Source organism: Haliotis rufescens, unplaced genomic scaffold, assembly GCF_023055435.1.
Source record: "Haliotis rufescens isolate VD_foot unplaced genomic scaffold, xgHalRufe1.0.p SCAF_4, whole genome shotgun sequence".
Classification (NCBI taxonomy): domain Eukaryota; kingdom Metazoa; phylum Mollusca; class Gastropoda; order Lepetellida; family Haliotidae; genus Haliotis; species Haliotis rufescens.
Genome location: NW_025964112.1, coordinates 2490732 through 2512383, shown reverse-complemented (window position 1 = coordinate 2512383; position 21652 = coordinate 2490732). Strand labels below are relative to the sequence as shown.

The following is a 21652-nucleotide window of genomic DNA, read 5'->3' as shown; positions in this document are numbered from 1 at the left end:
ACTAGTTTCCTTCTTCAATTCATGCCTGTCCGCCCGACCCCCGGGCCCGTGGGTCTCCCCAGTGTTCAACTAACGCCTATAAAACCATCTTCCCGAGGCAAAAGAGTTAACTGATATATAAAAGTCCAGTTTCCACCCTTGCCGAACTAGGCTGGTATTATGGAGCTTACTAACGAGTCTATGCATAGTGCAATCAAAATCGCGCACCGAAATCGAAATCCGGTTCGTAAACTGTCATGCAGAGTTCTGTCGATTGCAGGATTTGCAAAACATGTGCACCGCTAACTCGTTGTCAACAGATATTTTTCAAATCTTTTCAAGTTTTGTAATCAAGGTGTAATCACATGATTTGAAGCACTTCGCGATGTAAGGCCCGTTTTATCGCGATATACATCTTGATTGTCGATCAGATTTTCTTGTCTGGGCGCCGCCATTTTGTTTGAAGCAAATGCAAATGATACGAGAGGTGGAATCTGATTGGTCCATAGGAGAGGCATAGAAGGGACATAACTCATAACAGCCACTGGTGGCGCTACGATCGAGCCTAGGAATTCCAGCCTAGTTCGGCAAGGGTGGAAACTGGACTTTTAAAGTCAGTTAACTCTCTTGCCTCGGGAAGATGATAAAACCTGATTGACTTCGGGCTGTCCTCCCATGCCAAGCTGACATGCCGTGATACAACTGGAATACTGTTCAGAGCGGCGTTAAACCCAACTCACTCACGTTTCACGAACAACCAATATCGCTACCGCTCAGTGCGGTTTGTGAAAGGAGTTTGCATTGGAAGATATTTTTGTATATGTGGTATTCAGAATTCTGTCGAAGAAAGCAAGTTCCGACATTTTTATATAGAAACAGTCTCTTTGATCGACGACAAACCCGTCCCCCCACACACTTTGAGGGACTTCCAGCGTCCGACCCACAATGCAGTAGTCTCGCAGCTGGTGCAACAGTTGTTTAAAATACCGAACTTCTTCAAAGAAATCTGACCCTTGACTCCAAACCTTTTTCCAGAAGACTTTCCTGAAGTGATTGTACAGATCATAGTCAGCCCTGGATATGTTCCGGTGTTTACCGTAATGGTCCCGCGAGAACATCCACTGCTGGCGTCTGTTGTTCTTGTTGTGATGGAAATATAATATGTCTTTGAGACTCCAGCAGAAGATGCGTTTTAGAAGTACCAACGATTCGTCGAAGTATTCCATGAGCATGACCAGGTCGAAGTCCCCATCGAGGTGACTGATGTACGCCATGGCCTCCGTCCTGTTGGACAGCGCGGGGAACGTGAAACCCATGTCGTAGGACTGGGAATTGCGGACACGGTCCATCCTGGACCTGACTGACCGTTGTCCCTCGTTGTCCAGATAATCCGCTATGGGATTCCTATGTTGGTGAAGGGTCTCGTTTCTCCGCTTGCCAACCAACACGTAGTATTCATACGCCGACACGAACTGATCAAAAGGCTCCCTGAGTATTGAGATGTAGCGCGTGTCCTTTGGCATGATCTCACGAAATGCATCATGGTTATAGGTCACGTGGTTCCACAGGATGTCATAGCTCTCCCCGGGGGGCGGGGGAAGTATTCTGTCTCTAGACACGGTGTCACCCCTGTGGCCAATATAGTTGTATGCGAATGTGTGTAACGGTTTTCTTGGCACCACAAAGTTGAGATTCCTGGTGAAACCGAATCGCTGTATGATGTTGGCGACTGTAGAGCTTCCAGCTTTGTGGACCTTCAGAAAGGCTAGTTTAGTGACAGGGTGACATTTGTCCGACCACCTGGGTTTGAACTCGACTCGGACCGGGTCGCCGTTGACGAAGTCGTAAGTCTCAAGAACAGGAACACTGGCGGTGTAGTTCCGACCAACCAGAAGCAGAAGGCCCCCGAAACTGCAGGTCAGCGCCGAGAACCTGTAAACAACAACAGTAAACGTAGCAGGGAGAGTTTGTTTGTTTGTTTGTTTTCTCCCACTGGCCGTTTGCAAGTAGTGTACTTGGATCAGTTTTATGTAGTGTGTGTTACGTTAATAATACAAGTGAGTGAGTTAAACGCCGCTTTTAGCAGTATTCCAGTTATATCACAGCGTATCTGTTTATGTGGGAGGAAAGCCCGAAGTGATGCTGACAAACCTAGAAACATGACCGGGACGAACCGGGATTCGAACGAGTGAGCGAAGCTTTCTGACAAACATATATATACCTGAATTCTGTATCTCGAAAACAAATATAATTGGCGAATTCCGAATGTAATTAAATAAAGCCGCGCTATTATATTGTTGATAGTTGTATACATCGTGTATGGGGGCATGTGTGTGTCCTGTAGCGGTTTTATGTGCTATAGTAGATTGTTAGTCGAAGTGGTGAAGAAATAAAGCCTATTCATTTTAGAAAGCCGACATTTGATTGGCTCAAGAACCCGGGATCTTTCATTTTGATTGGGCGAGTAAATTTCACGTAACCTGTGGAGGAATCGCCAGATCTTCACGCGCAGAAGATCTGATTTTCATGAGACTGCAAAAAGAAAACGTCCAAGGCCGGCGTCACGCCGTGATAAAACTGACATTCTGTTCAAACAGCTTTAACTAAAACTCGCTAACTTACTTTAGGACCCAGTGATCTAAGATTTCTAAGACTTACCTCCCTTACCTGCCAGGATACGCTGTTTTTGTGTTCTAATTACACATTCGTCCCAATTATGATTCTGGATCGGTTCGAACCATTTCATAACATAAACTTTGTTCATATCGGCGTATACACGTGAAGATCCGGATTAGAATAGGTCTTCAATTATCATCGTTTGCTGTAAAAGGCGACGATGCTAAGAGGCAACTTACGGGATCGGGTGGTCAGGCTCGCTGGCTTGGTTGATGCATGTCATCGTATCCCAGTTGCGTGGATCGATGCTCATGATGTCAATCACTGGATTGTCTGGTCCAGACTCGACTAATTACAGACCGCCGTCATATAGCTGGAATATTGCTGAGTGAGGCGTTAAACATCAAACAAACAAACAATCAAATCCAATCGGAGTAGAAAGCCAATCTCAACCATCGGTACACCCTTCGAAGATGCACACATCCGATGTGCAGGACTTACCACAGAAAGCAGTTCCTGTGTTTGAACTTCATCGCCAAACACCTTATGCGACGCCTCATCAGTGGCCAGTGCGAGGAGCTGTGACCGATCTTCCGCCACGCGTCGCTGGACCTCCTCCTAGTCCCTTCATCCACTGTGTCCACACAGTGACTGCCCCGGCCAAGATGCATCTGCAACAACAAACAGTGGACACGTCCGTAGTAGAGGAGGTGAGGGCTGCACGCTTGTCGTGAGAGTTTGTTACCGACGTCGCAGCGTCACCGTCCTGCTAAGTGGGAGGCAGCTGACCAGAACGTGTGTTGTGGGTAGTTGACAGAGAGTGAGGCCTGGACGGGGGGTGATGATGGCATAGGCTCACTGACCAACACTCGACATACAGCTCTCTCAACACATGATGGGATAGTGACCGTTACATTCCTCATGTCGTCGACACAGCACCATGAGATCTCAGTATTGTTGTATTATTGTGTGTCAGCTTGAGGTTTGTTTGTTTGTTGTTTAACGCCGCATTCAGCAATATTCCAGCTATATGACGGCAGTATGTAAACAGTCTGGACCAGGCAGTCCAGTGATTGATAACATGAGCACGCAATTGGGTTACGATTATCAGTACCAAGTAAGCGAGCCTGACCACCTGACCACTTGACATAAACTGTGTGCCCTTTTACATGTAATCTTCAACGTTATATACAGCTTCACGAACGTGTTAGGACTCAAGAATTGCTCTAAAACCTGACGCCCGGTGTTCCGACCATACTCTTCTCCAGAGACACCAGGTCTACCCGCGGACGCATTAATATCCATGTTTGAAGATCAAAATAACTCTTTTGCTCTTCCAGTATACTAGTAGCTTACCGCTTCTTCCTCTACAGACACGACGTGGTGTAACTGAAACACTGTTATAACCATGATACTTTAACAAAGAGGACTGAATCCCATTTCACTGATCAAACCTTTATTCTCTCATCTGGGCGGTTGGGTAGCCTCGCGGCAATAGGCATTCCCTAGAATGTGAGAAGCTCATGTCTTGTATCCCCCGTCAGAGGGTTGCTGGAATATTGCTAACAGTGGTGTAAAATCCTACTCACTCTCTCATTCCCTCTTTCAAACTTATTTTCGTTATTCATTGCTGCCGCGATCCACACTCCATTATTTTCCCTCCCACTGCTATCAACGAGTCATTCCCTGATCCAAGAAACAAAGCCTTTCCATTAGGCGGCGTATCGCGACCACAGTGGCTTAGCTATAGACAGGAACCGGCAATAAACATCACTAATCCATGCAGGCAAAGTACGGCACATTAAGTCAACAACAGTGTTAGTGTTCTGTGCTGATATACTGGGCTGGTGAGATAAATTAATATCTGCATATCTGAAAGCCATGCCGCCGATTTCCCAACATTTAGATAGGATAGGGGGTACTCTGGGAAGTAGATTGTTGTCTGTTGTATGTAAATACGATAGTGGAATATGTACATGTACTCCTGAATTATCCACAGGCGAGAGTGAGTAAGTTTGGTTTTACGCCGCCTTTTGCAAAATTCCAGCAATATCACGGCGGGTGACACAAGAAATAGATTTCACACGTTGTACCCATGTCGGAAATCGAACCCCAGGCCCTCGGCGTGACGAGCAAACGCTTTAACCACTAGGCTACCTCACCGCTACGTTAAACCCAATTTCACCTCACCTCACCTTTTACAATGAAACATGCGAACAGGCTACTAAGGCCGTGTATTTTGTTCTAAGGAAAGGCCGTGTAGTTTGTTCTAAGGGAAGGCCGTGTATTTTGTTCTAAGAATAGGCCGTGTATTTTGTTCTAAGAATAGGCTGTGTATTTTGTTCTAAGGAAAGGCCGTGTATTTTGTTCCAAGGGAAGGCCGTGTATTTTGTTCTAAGGAAAGGCCGTGTATTTTGTTCTAAGAATAGGCCGTGTATTTTGTTCTAAGGAAAGGCCGTGTATTTTGTTCCAAGGGAAGGCCGTGTATTTTGTTCTAAGGAAAGGCCGTGTATTTTGTTCTAAGGAAAGGCCGTGTATTTTGTTCTAAGAATAGGCCGTGTATTTTGTTCTAAGGATAGGCCGTTTATTTTGTTCTAAGGAAAGGCCGTGTATTTTGTTCTAAGAATAGGCCGTGTATTTTGTTCTAAGGATAGGCCGTGTATTTTGTTCTAAGGAAAGGCCGTGTATTTTGTTCTAAGGATAGGCCGTGTATTTTGTTCTAAGGAAAGGCCGTGTATTTTGTTTTAGGATAGGCCGTGCATTTTGTTCTAAGGAAAGGCCGTGTATTTTGTTCTAAGGATAGGCCGTGTATTTTGTTCTAAGGAAAGGCCGTGTATAACCTTTCACTGAAATGCCAAACTATTTTTGTTTGATGCAATGGTAAAACCAATCCTACTGCATGTGTGTGAAATATAGGGTTTTCAAAACTATAAGGAAACAGAAAACATTCATATCACGTGAGAAAACAAATTGCCAGTAAGAAAAGCACATATGTTTATTTTATAATGGCGAATCCGGCAGAGTACCTTAATATATGTCAGCTAAAACTAGAATGATTAGTGTTTGGTCCAAGTCAATGTCTAGCAAAACCACAAAATTGTCCCCTATACTTTACTCGCTTCTCTACAAAGATACAATTGTTAATTCTAAAGCATTTAAATGGTAATCATGTATACAGATAATTTTAAATAATTCTGGATGATCTTATGTTTGGCTGACGGAGAACTTTATTTCTTCTCCCTGGTTAAGAAAGGTCGTATCTACAAATCTACATGACATCAATCGGCAACATTAGGAGGCGGATATTTCAAATTCCTCAAAAGGTGCGAGTTAACGTATATTCAAAAGCGAACTTAAACTTGACTCCCTCTACATTTGGCTTGTTTAGGACTTCCTGCTTACATAAAGTCGGGAGATGGAATACATTACCCCTATCAGGGCGCACATGTAATCTTTGTCATCTATCCGATATTGGATATGAATATCATTACATTTTTGTCTGTGTCCTTTTTTAACTCAGAACGCAAGATATATCTACCTATATGTTATTCAGCTGCACTGAGTATGTTAGTTTTTCAGTTTCTCTTTCAATGTACAAAACTCGGAATCGTGAAAAAACAAAGCAAATATTGAAATATTATCATGAAATCCTCTTGCAAACCCTCTTCTGCCATCGTGTTATTTGTATTTGTCGTGCGCGTGTAGCCCATATGCCGTGTATATAGGACTGACGGCAAATAAAGTTCCGTTCTGTAGAACAGCAGCTGGCCACAAAGTACACAGAAGAGTTCGATTGTTCAGTGTTTCCGAACGGTGTATGTATTTAATATGTATATGATATGACAAGACGTAGCGAGCCTTCGCCGTTACTTGCACTGCTTGTGTTCAGAAAGAAACAGGTGCTTATGTCACGCGCGTTTTGTCTCGTGCATTAACGTGGATATTTGGTTTTTAAAACGTTTTGTTGTCAGACTAGAAGAAGCTCTAGAATACAATAAATATTCTACGATTCAAATATAATACTGTTTGGTCTAGCTTGACTGGTGTACTTAAATAAACTGCAGGGGAAAAGAAAGTATACACTTGACAATTGGATTTGACAAAACGTTACGAACATTATCAAAACGTTATCAGGCTGAAAACAGTCGCAGAAATACTGCAGACGTAGGTCCAAACACAACTAGGATACCTGGATCAAAAACATCACCATCGTATAACCATTTCGTGTTTGTTTCATATTTAGCCACCATCAGACCTTGATGTACACTTTCTGGTCCCCGGCAGTTTAGTTTAGTAAAATTAAATGTCAAATATGAGTATTGTGAAATACAAACAAAGAAAACCATTATTACCAAGAATCTTTCAAACAATAGTTACGTTGTGTGTACAAAAATAAAATGTAGCATTTATTGATCCCAGAACTAGTTTGATAATATGACTCTTATTGTCACTGAAATGTTGGCGACACGTCAGCTAACTAAACTGTGATGCTGGCACTTGTCATGAGTTCACAGTGCCATTTAGAAAACGGTCCAATGTAACTAATGTTATATTTTGGATAACACTTTCTTAGTAAAGTACAGATTCTAGTAGTTTTGGGGGTTGAGTCCCATCTGGGATTCGAACCCGGACTGCCAGAATCAAGTATGTCGTTCGATATCTGTGCGGCCTCCGTGTGCCGGAATCACGACTGTCTTCTCTCTCCCCCACTCATTCACGCGCAAATGCACGTCGTAGACAAGTTATTTTACCACCTGCTGACTTCAAGAAATATATCAAAAAGGGCATACGATTATATTTTGTCAGATTTCAATGCCTTGGATGACACACACACAGTATTGTCCAGACATCCAAACATTTTCCTTGTTTCTATATGGCATGTCGATAGTATTTGTTTGTTAGCTTGTTTAACGCTGCACGCGGTCATATTATAGCTATCTGGCGGCGGACGAGACAATCCTGTGATTGATATTATGAGCTACGAACCAGGCTGTCGGGGTACGATGACACACCTACAACCAAGTCCCCCAGTCTGACCTCTCGATCCATTAAGTCGCCTCCTACAACCAAGTCCCCCAGTCTGATCGCTCCATCCATTAAGTCGCCTCCTACAACCAAGTCCCCCAGTCTGACCGCCCCATTCATTAAGTCGCCTCCTACAACCAAGTCCCCCAGTCTGATCGCTCCATCCATTAAGTCGCCTCCTACAACCAAGTCCCCCAGTCTGGCCGCTCCATCCATTAAGTCGCCTCCTACAACCAAGTCCCCCAGTCTGACCGCCCCATCCATTAAGTCGCCTCCTACAACCAAGTCCCCCAGTCTGACCGCTCCATCCATTAAGTCGCCTCCTACAACCAAGTCCCCCAGTCTGGCCGCTCCATCCATTAAGTCGCCTCCTACAACCAAGTCCCCCAGTCTGACCGCCCCATCCATTAAGTCGCCTCCTACAACCAAGTCCCCCAGTCTGACCGCTCCATCCATTAAGTCGCCTCCTACAACAAAGTCCCCCAGTCTGACCGCTCCATCCATTAAGTCGCCTCCTACAACCAAGTCCCCCAGTCTGACCGCCCCATCCATTAAGTCGCCTCCTACAACCAAGTCCCCCAGTCTGACCGCTCCATCCATTAAGTCGCCTCCTACAACAAAGTCCCCCAGTCTGACCGCTCCATCCATTAAGTCGCCTCCTACAACAAAGTCCCCCAGTCTGACCGCTCCATCCATTAAGTCGCCTCCTACAACCAAGTCCCCTAGTCTGGCCGCTCCATTCATTAAGTCGCCTCCTACAACCAAGTCCCCCAGTCTGACCGCTCCATCCATTAAGTCGCCTCCTACAACCAAGTCCCCCAGTCTGACCGCCCCATCCATTAAGTCGCCTCCTACAACCAAGTCCCCAAGTCTGGCCGCCCCATCCATTAAGTCGCCTCCTACAACCAAGTCCCCCAGTCTGACCGCTCCATCCATTAGGTCTCCTCCTACAACCAAGTCCCCCGGTCTGACCGCTCCATCCATTAAGTCGCCTCCTACAACCAAGTCCCCCAGTCTGGCCGCCCCATCCATTAAGTCGCCTCCTACAACCAAGTCCCCCAGTCTGACCGCCCCATCCATTAAGTCCCCTCCTACAACCAAGTCCCCCAGTCTGACCGCTCCATCCAAAAAGTCGCCTCCTACAACCAAGTCCCCCAGTCTGACCGCCCCATCCATTAAGTCGCCTCCTACAACCAAGTCCCCCAGTCTGACCGCTCCATCCATTAAGTCGCCTCCTACGACCAAGTCCCCCAGTCTGACCGCTCCATCCATTAAGTCGCCTCCTACAACCAAGTCCCCCAGTCTGGCCGCCCCATCAATTAAGTCGCCCCCTACAACCAAGTCCCCTAGTCTCGCCGCCCCATCCATTAAGTCGCCTCCTACAACCAAGTCCCCTAGTCTGGCCGCCCCATCCATTAAGTCGCCTCCTACAACCAAGTCCCCCAGTCTGATCGCTCCATCCATTAAGTCGCCTCCTACAACCAAGTCCCCCAGTCTGGCCGCCCCATCCATTAAGTCGCCTCCTACAACCAAGTCCCCTAGTCTGGCCGCCCCATCCATTAAGTCGCCTCCTACAACCAAGTCCCCCAGTCTGATCGCTCCATCCATTAAGTCGCCTCCTACAACCAAGTCCCCCAGTCTGGCCGCCCCATCCATTAAGTCGCCTCCTACAACCAAGTCCCCTAGTCTGGCCGCCCCATCCATTAAGTCGCCTCCTACAACCAAGTCCCCCAGTCTGATCGCTCCATCCATTAAGTCGCCTCCTACAACCAAGTCCCCCAGTCTGGCCGCCCCATCCATTAAGTCGCCTCCTACAACCAAGTCCCCCAGTCTGGCCGCTCCATCCATTAAGTCGCATCCTACAACCAAGTCCCCCAGTCTGACCGCTCCATCCATTAAGTCGCCTCCTACAACCAAGTCCCCCAGTCTGACCGCTCCATCCATTAAGTCGCCTCCTACAACCAAGTCCCCCAGTCTGACCGCTCCATCCATTAAGTCGCCTCCTACAACAAAGTCCCCCAGTCTGACCGCCCCATCCATTAAGTCGCCTCCTACAACCAAGTCCCCCAGTCTGACTGCCCCATCCATTAAGTCTCCTCCTACAACCAAGTCCCCCAGTCTGATCGCTCCATCCATTAAGTCGCCTCCTACAACCAAGTCCCCCAGTCTGGCCGCCCCATCCATTAAGTCGCCTCCTACAACCAAGTCCCCTAGTCTGGCCGCCCCATCCATTAAGTCGCCTCCTACAACCAAGTCCCCCAGTCTGGCCGCCCCATCCATTAAGTCGCCTCCTACAACCAAGTCCCCTAGTCTGGCCGCCCCATCCATTAAGTCGCCTCCTACAACCAAGTCCCCCAGTCTGATCGCTCCATCCATTAAGTCGCCTCCTACAACCAAGTCCCCCAGTCTGGCCGCCCCATCCATTAAGTCGCCTCCTACAACCAAGTCCCCCAGTCTGGCCGCTCCATCCATTAAGTCGCATCCTACAACCAAGTCCCCCAGTCTGACCGCTCCATCCATTAAGTCGCCTCCTACAACCAAGTCCCCCAGTCTGACCGCTCCATCCATTAAGTCGCCTCCTACAACCAAGTCCCCCAGTCTGACCGCCCCATCCATTAAGTCGCCTCCTACAACCAAGTCCCCCAGTCTGACTGCCCCATCCATTAAGTCTCCTCCTACAACCAAGTCCCCCAGTCTGACCGCTCCATCCATTAAGTCGCCTCCTACAACCAAGTCCCCCAGTCTGACCGCCCCATCCATTAAGTCGCCTCCTACAACCAAGTCCCCCAGTCTGACCGCTCCATCCATTAAGTCGCCTCCTACAACCAAGTCCCCCAGTCTGACCGCCCCATCCATTAAGTCGCCTCCTACAACCAAGTCCCCTAGTCTGGCCGCCCCATCCATTAAGTCGCCTCCTACAACCAAGTCCCCCAGTCTGGCCGCTCCATCCATTAAGCCGCCTCCTACAACCAAGTACCCATAGTCTGACCGCCCCATCCATTAAGTCGCCTCCTACAACCAAGTCCCCCAGTCTGGCCGCTCCATCCATTAAGTCGCCTCCTACAACCAAGTCCCCCAGTCTGGCCGCTCCATCCAGTAAGTCGCCTCCTACAACCAAGTCCCCCAGTCTGACCGCCCCATCCATTAAGTCGCCTCCTACAACCAAGTCCCCCAGTCTGACCGCCCCATCCATTAAGTCGCCTCCTACAACCAAGTCCCCCAGTCTGGCCGCTCCATCCAGTAAGTCGCCTCCTACAACCAAGTCCCCCAGTCTGGCCGCTCCATCCAGTAAGTCGCCTCCTACAACCAAGTCCCCCAGTCTGACCGCCCCATTCATTAAGTCGCCTCTTACAACCAAGTCCCCCAGTCTGGCCGCTCCATCCAGTAAGTCGCCTCCTACAACCAAGTCCCCCAGTCTGACCGCTCCATCCATTAAGTCGCCTCCTACAACCAAGTCCCCCAGTCTGACCGCCCCATCCATTAAGTCGCCTCCTACAACCAAGTCCCCCAGTCTGACTGCCCCATCCATTAAGTCTCCTCCTACAACCAAGTCCCCCAGTCTGACCGCTCCATCCATTAAGTCGCCTCCTACAACCAAGTCCCCCAGTCTGACCGCCCCATCCATTAAGTCGCCTCCTACAACCAAGTCCCCCAGTCTGACCGCTCCATCCATTAAGTCGCCTCCTACAACCAAGTCCCCCAGTCTGACCGCCCCATCCATTAAGTCGCCTCCTACAACCAAGTCCCCTAGTCTGGCCGCCCCATCCATTAAGTCGCCTCCTACAACCAAGTCCCCCAGTCTGGCCGCTCCATCCATTAAGCCGCCTCCTACAACCAAGTACCCATAGTCTGACCGCCCCATCCATTAAGTCGCCTCTTACAACCAAGTCCCCCAGTCTGGCCGCTCCATCCAGTAAGTCGCCTCCTACAACCAAGTCCCCAAACCTGACCGCCCCATCCATTAAGTCTCCTCCTACAACCAAGTCCCCCAGTCTGACCGCTCCATCCATTAAGTCGCCTCCTACAACCAAGTCCCCCAGTCTGACCGCTCCATCCATTAAGTCGCCTCCTACAACCAATATTGGTTGCTGGGGACCAATTCTAAGCCACAGTCCCCACGGGGTTGTTTGTTAGCCAAGGACTACGTCACCCCCAAATACAGTTTTTGAGATTGTGATATAACGGATGGAATTAACAAATAATTTCTATACAGGTAAAGCGGTTTCCTTTCGGTGTATATTCATGTATCTCAAATATCTCGCAACCCGTGCACGTTTAGATATAATTGTACTTGATACATATTGTAAAAGATATCTTTCATACTCAAAGCCTAGAGAACACTTTAAGCCTACAACTTGTAGGTCGAGAATGTGTTTGTTGACAGCAGTTGCTTTGATTCACTGAAATAAATCATTTGATTTTAGGCTAAAAGCCAACGAGACAAATGTAACCATACTACTCACTTGTAGGGCGAGAAATGTGTGTCGAGTCGACTGTAGCTGGTTTAATGAACGGAACGCCACAGATGCTATATGTTGATAGCCCGGATGTGTACATAGTGAGACGGACAGGTGCCCGTATGACGATGTGGAGGCTGGACGGTCTTACCCAAGGTCGACAGGTAATACTACTACGCATGCTCCGACTGTGAGAGGCGTGACTCTTCCAGTTGGAATCACTGTTCAACGGGATCTATTTAGTTGCAATAACATTACTTGCATCTGGTTGGTCATTATGAAGCAAATGTGTCTAAAATATTCAAATTCTTAAATATGTAATATGTATACATTGCGGTAAAATATTTGACACTTCTGTAAAATAGTTATTTAAACACCAAAATACGTGTGTGTTGTATATGTGTTTGAAATAGGTCTGACAATGCTGAATGCACACGTTAAATACCTCGTGATAACTTCTGTTAATAGACATCACCGTATTAAGTTGTAAATAACGCATTTAACAGGGTCAAGTTAACAAGACCAGATAACATATTTCAAGTACATGTCCCTCAATACATGTGTATCATGTTGCGATGTAACGCTTGGTGCTATGTGCCATTTACATGACTACTGCTTGTCTATTGACGGGACCCACCGGCCACATCTCGGGGGATTTCGTTATAGTGATGAATAGTATTCAGTATCGCGTTAGTGCGTGATATATAACGGTTATAACGAACACGGATACATGGGCCATTATCAAAATTGGTCCCGTTTTTCATGACAAATTTAAAAGTTAACCAACTTTACACATGACTAAAAATCCTTGCGAATTCACTGCACAGATTAATTAAACAGTAAATCAATCAAAAATTAGAAAATTATACAGATTTTATATCTAAATGTACCCAAAACCGTCAGTGGTGTAACAATTTTGATACTGTTATTTGATAAAGTGTGGACAATAAAACTATTGTTTCTCTGTTGACTGCTACAGTTAAGTGTTAAGCTGTTAAGAATAGGCCAGCAGTTTCTGGTTGCCTTGTCTACTACAGCAATGTATTTATAAAATTAACTATTGTTTTGAGAAAAATATGTTTCTGCTTGATACATTATTTCAATAATATAGTTCATGTAGTCCTTATTGTTTAAATTATTTTTTCATATTATTATAATGCTTTAATAGGTCATGCTAGGAACAGTTATGTTTAAAAAGAACAATACTGAAAATTAGAATGTGTAAAGTAGTATGAATTACACCAGTGACATCAGTGTAACCCATTGACCAGAACCTGTACTTAAATAACAGGACGTATATGCCACTGACATTTTAACTTCATATTGCACACAATCTCCTTAATAACAAAATTACATGTATTTTAGTGTCATTTTCATGCAATGAAAATTGGATTTCTGTACATAAAATCAAATTAAAGTCAGAAAACCTTTTTACAGTTTTTTTATGTTTGTATTACACCACCGACACTTGTTACCCCACATCTCTCCACATTGGACCCAGACATGGTTGCAGGTAGTTCTACAAATAAAGTCATACATTTTCTAATAAACCTGGAATGATATATTGCCATAAGACCAATTACTGAATTATCAGAACAATGGAATTAATGTAAATATAAAACAAATTGACGACAAATTGTCATTAGTGTAACACAAATTTAAGATATGCTTTATGGTGTTTTTATGTTGTTCTTACAAAAAAATAATTAAGTCCGTTTCTATTATTCATAAAAAACCCATTTAAATCACATTTACCTTTTACATTTCATAATATCAGTGGAATAACAAATAAAGTCATTGGAACGACGGTAGTGTTGTGAGGTTATCATAAATTCTCCTTTGCATGTATGTTTATGTTTTTATCAAAGAACTTATTTCAGTTTGTAAAAGCTTTACCATGACAATAAATACACAGATTTGTTTAATTAGAAGAGCCACGTTAAGAAATATTCCTAAAGTGACAGTGGTAACATGACGTTTGTCAAAGTTACAAAATTGCTAAATGTTTATTTTTGCTTGTTCCTTTCAGCACTTGATCATATTTGAAATAAATCAAACGTTTGTAAAACTATAACTGAACAGTTTTACCAGGAACATTTTTTTTTACTATTCATCATGTCATGGTCAATGGTGTAACAACATTTGTCTTAAGTGTAACATGACACCCCTGGCCGATATACCACTGACATATTTTGAATATTGATGCATTTTCACAATAACAACTACTCCATCTGCAGAGAAGCGTGTGCTCAAGTAAACAAATTAACAATTATGCATCTAACAAACAATAGTTGTTGAATCAGTGCATCTGTGATAGATAACAATGCTACACTAAAGACAACAGAAAAAATATGGTGCCACTCAAGTTTACAAATTCTTTACAACTGATCCGCTGCCTGCTGCTTGTCATGACGTCTGCTACTTTGTCTCATGCACAGGAAGTGACCAGGAGAAGGGACCATTCAGTTTCTCAATTTTCAAAGAGTGATTACTTTTATTTCCGCTATTTATGATTTGTTATACCACTGACAGGTCCTTTTGGGACAAGCATATATTGTGTACATGTATTGCATAAATAGACGGTAACACTAGGTGATTCAAGGGGTATAATGAAAAGACTATAAATGGGCCGTATGAATCATAAAATTGGTCAAAACATCTAATTAAACAGGAAAAAATGCAAGCTCCAAGTGATGTCACAGTCCACTGACAAGACAATTTACTTTATTTACTGTACTTATTAAATATTGTTTACGTGTATAAATGAAAGTATGTAGTAATCAAATTTATTTTCCCCCACGGCATGTGTCAATGGGTCGTTGCTCCGGCGACATGGACCATCGCTCATGCTGTTAACCACTGGTTTGCCTGTCCCAGATTCCACAGCTTACAGGCCGTCACGATACATAACCTCTACGGAGTGTATTATTTAAGAGTCTAGCTTACAATTCGCAACATGGACACCAAAACATTCAAATACATCATGTGACAGCATATTCCTATTTCCAACATCTTTTCAGCTGATTGTACTACATGTATTGAGGAAACAGCCTGAAACCGTTCATTTTGTTCATTTTAAGATCGGATGAGGCTCTTTGAAATCTTGGTAGTAGAAAGAGCATGCTCGATTGTATCTCAACAGTTCTGAAATTTAAACACCAAAGGCTGGAACTGCTGGAATATTGCTTGACGTGAAGGGAAAGTTGAAGTGATCCCTCTTGTCATACAGTCTTGTGGAGAGTGTTTTGTCACTGAATCTTTATGCATAGATCTAAATATGAAACAGATGGGCGGTCTCACTGGTCTCCATTATTTCTAGTTCAGGTGGGTAAATCAGTGGAAGGAAATTGGCTACTTGATGGTTATTGAACGATATCAGATCATCGATATTCCTGAAGCTCAAGTTAAACGTCTTGGCCAAATTACCTTATTTTGACTTTGCCAATTCGAGCAGAAATTCTGATTCATATGCTTAAAGAAACAGATACGCAAGAAGGGGAGTACAATTGATGCCCATGGGGTTGCCTACTTCTTGCCTAAATGTCTAACCCCCAACTTTTACATAAATGTTATCAATAAGGAAGTCAAGTATTTCACATATTGTTTTCTCAGTAAACTTCAGATGGCATTTGCTTTCATTTCTGACAAAATGTCCTGAACCTCTGAATATAGATATGTAACGGTATCTGTGGTCACCACGTTTTTCAACAAAAGCCCCATAGGTCAAGGAATGCAGTTTTTCCTTACGTAAAAGTGGTGCCTCGATCTGTAACCTATTATATATTTAACTTTAGGGTGGAGGGGGTTTGGGTGATCTGACCCTCCTCTGAATCCGTCACGGACACCGATGTATACAAAAACACATATATTCATATGAACAACCGTGACACCTCTGCGGGTGTGGTTACTAGACCTTTGTTTTCACTTCAATGTGCATTACACTATCATCTACCCTGCTGAAATGGTGGGTGAGTGAGTGAATTACTCACTTCTGCCTTCAAATATAGGGTTTTTTTTCAAAACCGCAATTCATTTATTGCCGACATCGTTCATTGATTTATTGGCTGCAAGTTCAAACTGTGACAACATCTGTTTGGTCTGGATGATGCCAATGAATTGGTTACATGGGAGGGAGTAAATAGGCGGGGATCACACCATCACAAGGCTATTACCGTTATTGTTCGTGGCGGTAGCGAGCACACGGCTGATTGTGAGTGTTTAATGGTAGGTACTCGGGACGTATTTGTCAAGACCGTCATGTTAGTGCCAGTGCCGGAAATTGGTATACATGTTGTAAATGTGACGCGCCATTACCATCCCAACCCCATCCGCATCCCGACACCCTGGTAGACATCGATCTGATTAACAGATGCCGAACAGGCAGTCGGCATGGCCCCGTGCTTACCTCACTAATGGGGCCCAAGTGTCTCCCATAACAACTACACGCCATAATCCCTACATCCCCAAATCACTACACTTTGTTAAAACCACAAAGGCAAATTCCCCACTGATGTGGTGGAGGAGGTATTACATGGCGGGGCACAAGGTGATAGATATGACTGAGAAGGGTGCTCTCTCTAGAAGTGAGTGAGTGAGTGAGTATGGTTTTACGCCGATTGTAGCAATATTCCGTTTATATCACGGCGGGGGACACTAGAAATGGGCTTCACACATTGTACCCATGTGGGTAATCGAACCCGGGTCGTCGGTGTGACGAGCGTTACGGCGTCATAACTGTTTACCAAGTAGGCTTTACGTTTCATATAAATTATTTATGGTGTGCAATAATGGTCAGCTTTCTAAATGTAAAAACAATAGTTGATGAACCTCAAAAGGAAAATCCCGCAAGTTGAAAAAGTATTGGTCAAATATCTCGGCACACAACCACCCGTAACGGCTATTGTTGACTTGATTCAACCACCCTGACCACCCTGACCACCCGATCCCGTTAATCGGTTTTTAAGACAAGCATTGTTGCTTGAGGCACTTCATGTTGAGTGGCATGCATGAAGTCCCATATTTTCTAAATAATGTTACCAAATTTTCATTGGATCTTATTTTTGTGTTCCTTGATGAAAAGACTACACTCAAGTTCCTTAATTGCGTGATCTATTAATACTATTACAGTCCTTTTGTTATATGCAACATGGTTTTCTAGAAATATTTACATAGATAATTATTTTTTGTGGTATTAGTCTCATTTATCGAGTTTGTAACTGATTATAAATTTTAGATTTACCATCGCTCTATTATTTGTCGATAAAAGTAATGCGAATTTAAACTCAGTTAAATTTAAGATATCGGAGGTTTTAACATAAAAATCATTTTATTATTTTACATTTTTTTGTGTCTGTGTGTTGTAAGCCTAATCCACTGGAATAAAGGGACCAAACGGGATAAGCTGCCTACTGACGTTAACTTTCTTGTTTTCGACCGTAGTGATTTTGCCATGTAGTATTTTTTGGAGTATACTACCCTAAATGAGAGAGACGGGTTCCCAGTCAGGAGGAAGTAATGAGAGGAATTAATTCCAAAACGTCAACGACACAGAAGAATCGATCTCGAATCTCTGCCGAAACAGGATCCATAGACAGTTGATAAAGCATACAGCCTACAACTGGTTTTGTTCTTGTGCAATCATGCGTACCAACCGCGGACATTGTGTTACTATGGAAACACTACACCTACTGTGGAACCGGCGTTTAGAGATTGGTACTCAGTGGATATTCCCATGTGTCCGTCATAGCAGGAGTCGTTGAAAGGATGATTGCTGCTTGGCAACTGACATATTTAGTTCTGGAGTTCATTGTGATGACAGACTCGGGTCCGATTACGTAGCAGACAATTTTACACCGAAAGTGTTGTATTGATAATGGACAGCTCTAGTTTAGTATAGTTTAACGTCGCTTTTAGCATCATTCCAGCAATATCACGGCGGGGACACAAGGAATGGGCTTCACACATTGTAGCCATGTCGAGAATCCAACCCGGGTCTTCGGCGTGACGAGCGAACGCTTAAACCACTAGGCTACCCGTCCCTGCTCTTGTATAAGTTGTATTCAGAATCTGTAAGCATAAACTGTTCTCAAGACATATTCCATATATAGCCCATTGGCGACACGTGGTTAGCTCGCAGATTAACAGTTCGTTATAAACAGAAGCATTGTGGTTGACAGAGTACACGTTGGACCACAGTGAGTTCGATACATCCGTTGTTATGATCGTGTCCGTTATATCCGTCAGCTTTATACGATATACTATACAGCCAATGACAGGACCGATGAAATAGTGCGTTATATCCGTTAGTTCGTTATAAGCGTGTTCGTTATAAGCGTTGTTTACTGTATACATATGGCCGGGGAATGTGTATATCCTTTCAAGATTGCGCTGCGTGTATATGTTTAAAGTTATCGACTACATGTACTTCTTAGTACCCACCGGGGCGGTCGGGTAGCCAAGTGGTTAAAGCGTTCGCTCGTCACGCCGAAAACCTGGGTTCGATTCCCGGGTACAATGTATGAAGCCCATTTCTGGTGTCCCCCGCCGTGATATTGCTGGAATATTGCTAAAAGCGGCGTAAAACCATACTCACTCACTCACTCACCTAGGTTCGCAACACAGAATGGAATTAACCATTTTACAAAATAAATGTGATTTATTAGAAGAATGCACTGAAACCGTCGCTTTGTTCTCTTTGGCATGTCGTCATACATAGAGCTGGAAACGAGCTTACGACGTTCGGGATAAATAAGTAATGTTTAAATCAGCTAGCAGAAGTGACACGTGACCTGTTGGGCAGTCCATGCAATCAATAGACCAGCCTTTTGTTTGTGGCGTGACGTGTTGCGCGAGTCATCAATATCGGGTTACAGGTAACACGAGTAACTTAAACCCGCTGTAAATATTGTCACCAACAATTACGGTGTAAAAGTCTTTTGTGTATGAATCATATGGATGGGACTGTTTTAGATAATAATTGTGTATTCACCGGAAATTTTCTAGTGTTACTTATCTGTCAAACGTATAAATTTAAGTGTTGTATTACAGGGTCTACGTACACTCTATAGTGTTATATTACAGGGTCTATCTATGTATACTCTATAGTGTTGTATTACAGGGTCTATCTATGTACACACTATAGTGTTGTATTACAGGGTCTATCTATGTATACTCTATAGTGTTGTATTACAGGGTCTATCTATGTACACTCTATAGTGTTGTATTACGGAGTCTATCTTCGTATACTCTATAGTGTTGTATTACAGGGTCTATCTATGTACACTCTATAGTGTTGTACTACAGGGTCTATCTATGTACACTCTATAGTGTTGTATTACGGAGTCTATCTTCGTATACTCTATATCGTTGCATTACGGAGTCTATCTTCGTATACTCTATAGTGTTGTACTACAGAGTCTATCTTCGTATACTCTATAGTGTTGTATTACGGAGTCTATCTTCGTATACTCTATAGTGTTGTATTACAGAGTCTATCTTCGTATACTCTATAGTGTTGCATTACGGAGTCTATCTTCGTATACTCTATAGTGTTGTACTACAGAGTCTATCTTCGTATACTCTATAGTGTTGTATTACGGAGTCTATCTTCGTATACTCTATAGTGTTGTATTACAGGGTCTATCTACGTACACTCTATAGTGTTGTATTACAGAGTCTATCTACGTACACTCTATAGTGTTGTACTACAGAGTCTATCTTCGTATATTCTATAGTGTTGTATTACAGAGTCTATCTTCGTATACTCTATAGTGTTGCATTACGGAGTCTATCTTCGTATACTCTACAGTGTTGTATTACGGAATCTATCTTCGTATACTCTATAGTGTTGTATTACAGAGTCTATCTTCGTATACTCTATAGTGTTGCATTACGGAGTCTATCTTCGTATACTCTATAGTGTTGTATTACGGAGTTTATCTTCGTATACTCTATAGTGTTGTATTACAGAGTCTATCTTCGTATACTCTATAGAGTTGTATTACAGAGTCTATCTTCGTATACTCTATTGAGTTGTATTACAGAGTCTATCTTCGTATACTCTATAGTGTTGCATTACGGAGTCTATCTTCGTATACTCTATAGTGTTGTATTACAGAGTCTATCTTCGTATACTCTATAGTGTTGTATTACAGAGTCTATCTTCGTATACTCTATAGTGTTGTATTACAGAGTCTATCTTCGTATACTCTATAGTGTTGCATTACGGAGTCTATCTTCGTATACTCTATAGTGTTTCATTACGGAGTCTATCTTCGTATACTCTATAGTGTTGCATTACAGAGTCTATCTTCGTATACTCTATAGTGTTGCATTACGGAGTCTGTCTTCGTATACTCTATAGTGTTGTATTACGGAGTCTATCTTCGTATACTCTATAGTCTTGCATTACGGAGTCTATCTTCGTATACTCTATAGTGTTGTATTACAGGGTTTATCTATGTACACTCTATAGTGTTGTATTACGGAGTCTATCTTCGTATACTCTATAGTGTTTCATTACGGAGTCTATCTTCGTATACTCTGTAGTGTTGTATTACAGGGTCTATCTACGTACACTCTATAGTGTTGTATTACAGAGTCTATCTACGTACACTCTATAGTGTTGCATTACGGAGTCTATCTTCGTATACTCTATAGTGTTGCATTACGGAGTCTATTTTCGTATACTCTATAGTGTTGTATTACAGGGTCTATCTATGTACACTCTATAGTGTTGTATTACGGAGTCTATCTTCGTATACTCTATAGCGTTGCATTACGGAGATTGAGGACGCGTGTAACACGCATTTGCAACCCGTTGAGCACGCGTGTGCCATGCGCGTAACACAGGACCGGGTTTCAGTTGAATTTGACAAATAGATCAAATGAATTTATAGAGAAAACAGAACAATGAGATGTGAATCTTGAGTTAATGAGCGGCCATTGACCTGTGTTAACCAGGTCTATATTCTATATTCTCCAACATAGTACAATACCATTCCATATTCTCCAACATATTACAGAACCATTCCATATTCTCCAACACACTGAAATATCATTCAATAATTTCCAACATCAAAAGACATGATTATACTACTGTCTATATAACACCATCTACTAACTGTTCCACATTGAAATAGGCCTCTCTGAAATACCAATATCAATTTGTGAACATACAGATCCAAGATCCATACATTGTACGTTTCAAGATAGTCCTTTGGATTTTTTTTGTAAAACATAACCCTCCTTAACCAGCTGTGCACATATAATCTAACAATCACGATTGGTACACAGTAGACCAGGTAAGGTTCTCGATTTAATGTTGACTACGTGTTACCACTGTGGACTAGGTATGCGTGTACGAACGCTGCAAATTCGTTCATAAGGTTGGGCTTATTACTTAAAATAGTATATACCTTTTGCTAAAATAGAGCCACAGGGCTCTGTAGCTGACCTAAATTATGAAGTAATAATTTGATAACACTTCAACCTTATTTTGGTACAATGGATAGAATTATCATTAAACCGCCCAGAACAGAGCGGGCCACTGAAACTTGATAATATTAGTTAGGGTG

The 21652-nt window shown here is 43.4% G+C and overlaps 1 protein-coding gene across 1 annotated transcript in view; it reads right to left on the bottom strand.

The window, feature by feature from the left end:
* Positions 1-616: 616 nt before the first annotated feature.
* Positions 617-21652, bottom strand: part of LOC124149886 (galactosylceramide sulfotransferase-like) — a 49671-nt gene continuing 28635 nt past the window's right edge. Inside the window, exons 2-3 of the mRNA XM_046521714.2 lie at positions 3097-3266; positions 617-1911 (exon numbers count right to left, since the gene is read on the bottom strand). Coding sequence (XP_046377670.2) covers positions 753-1911; positions 3097-3266 — 1329 coding nt within the window. The 3' untranslated portion in view covers positions 617-752. The remainder of the gene's footprint in view (positions 1912-3096; positions 3267-21652) is intronic.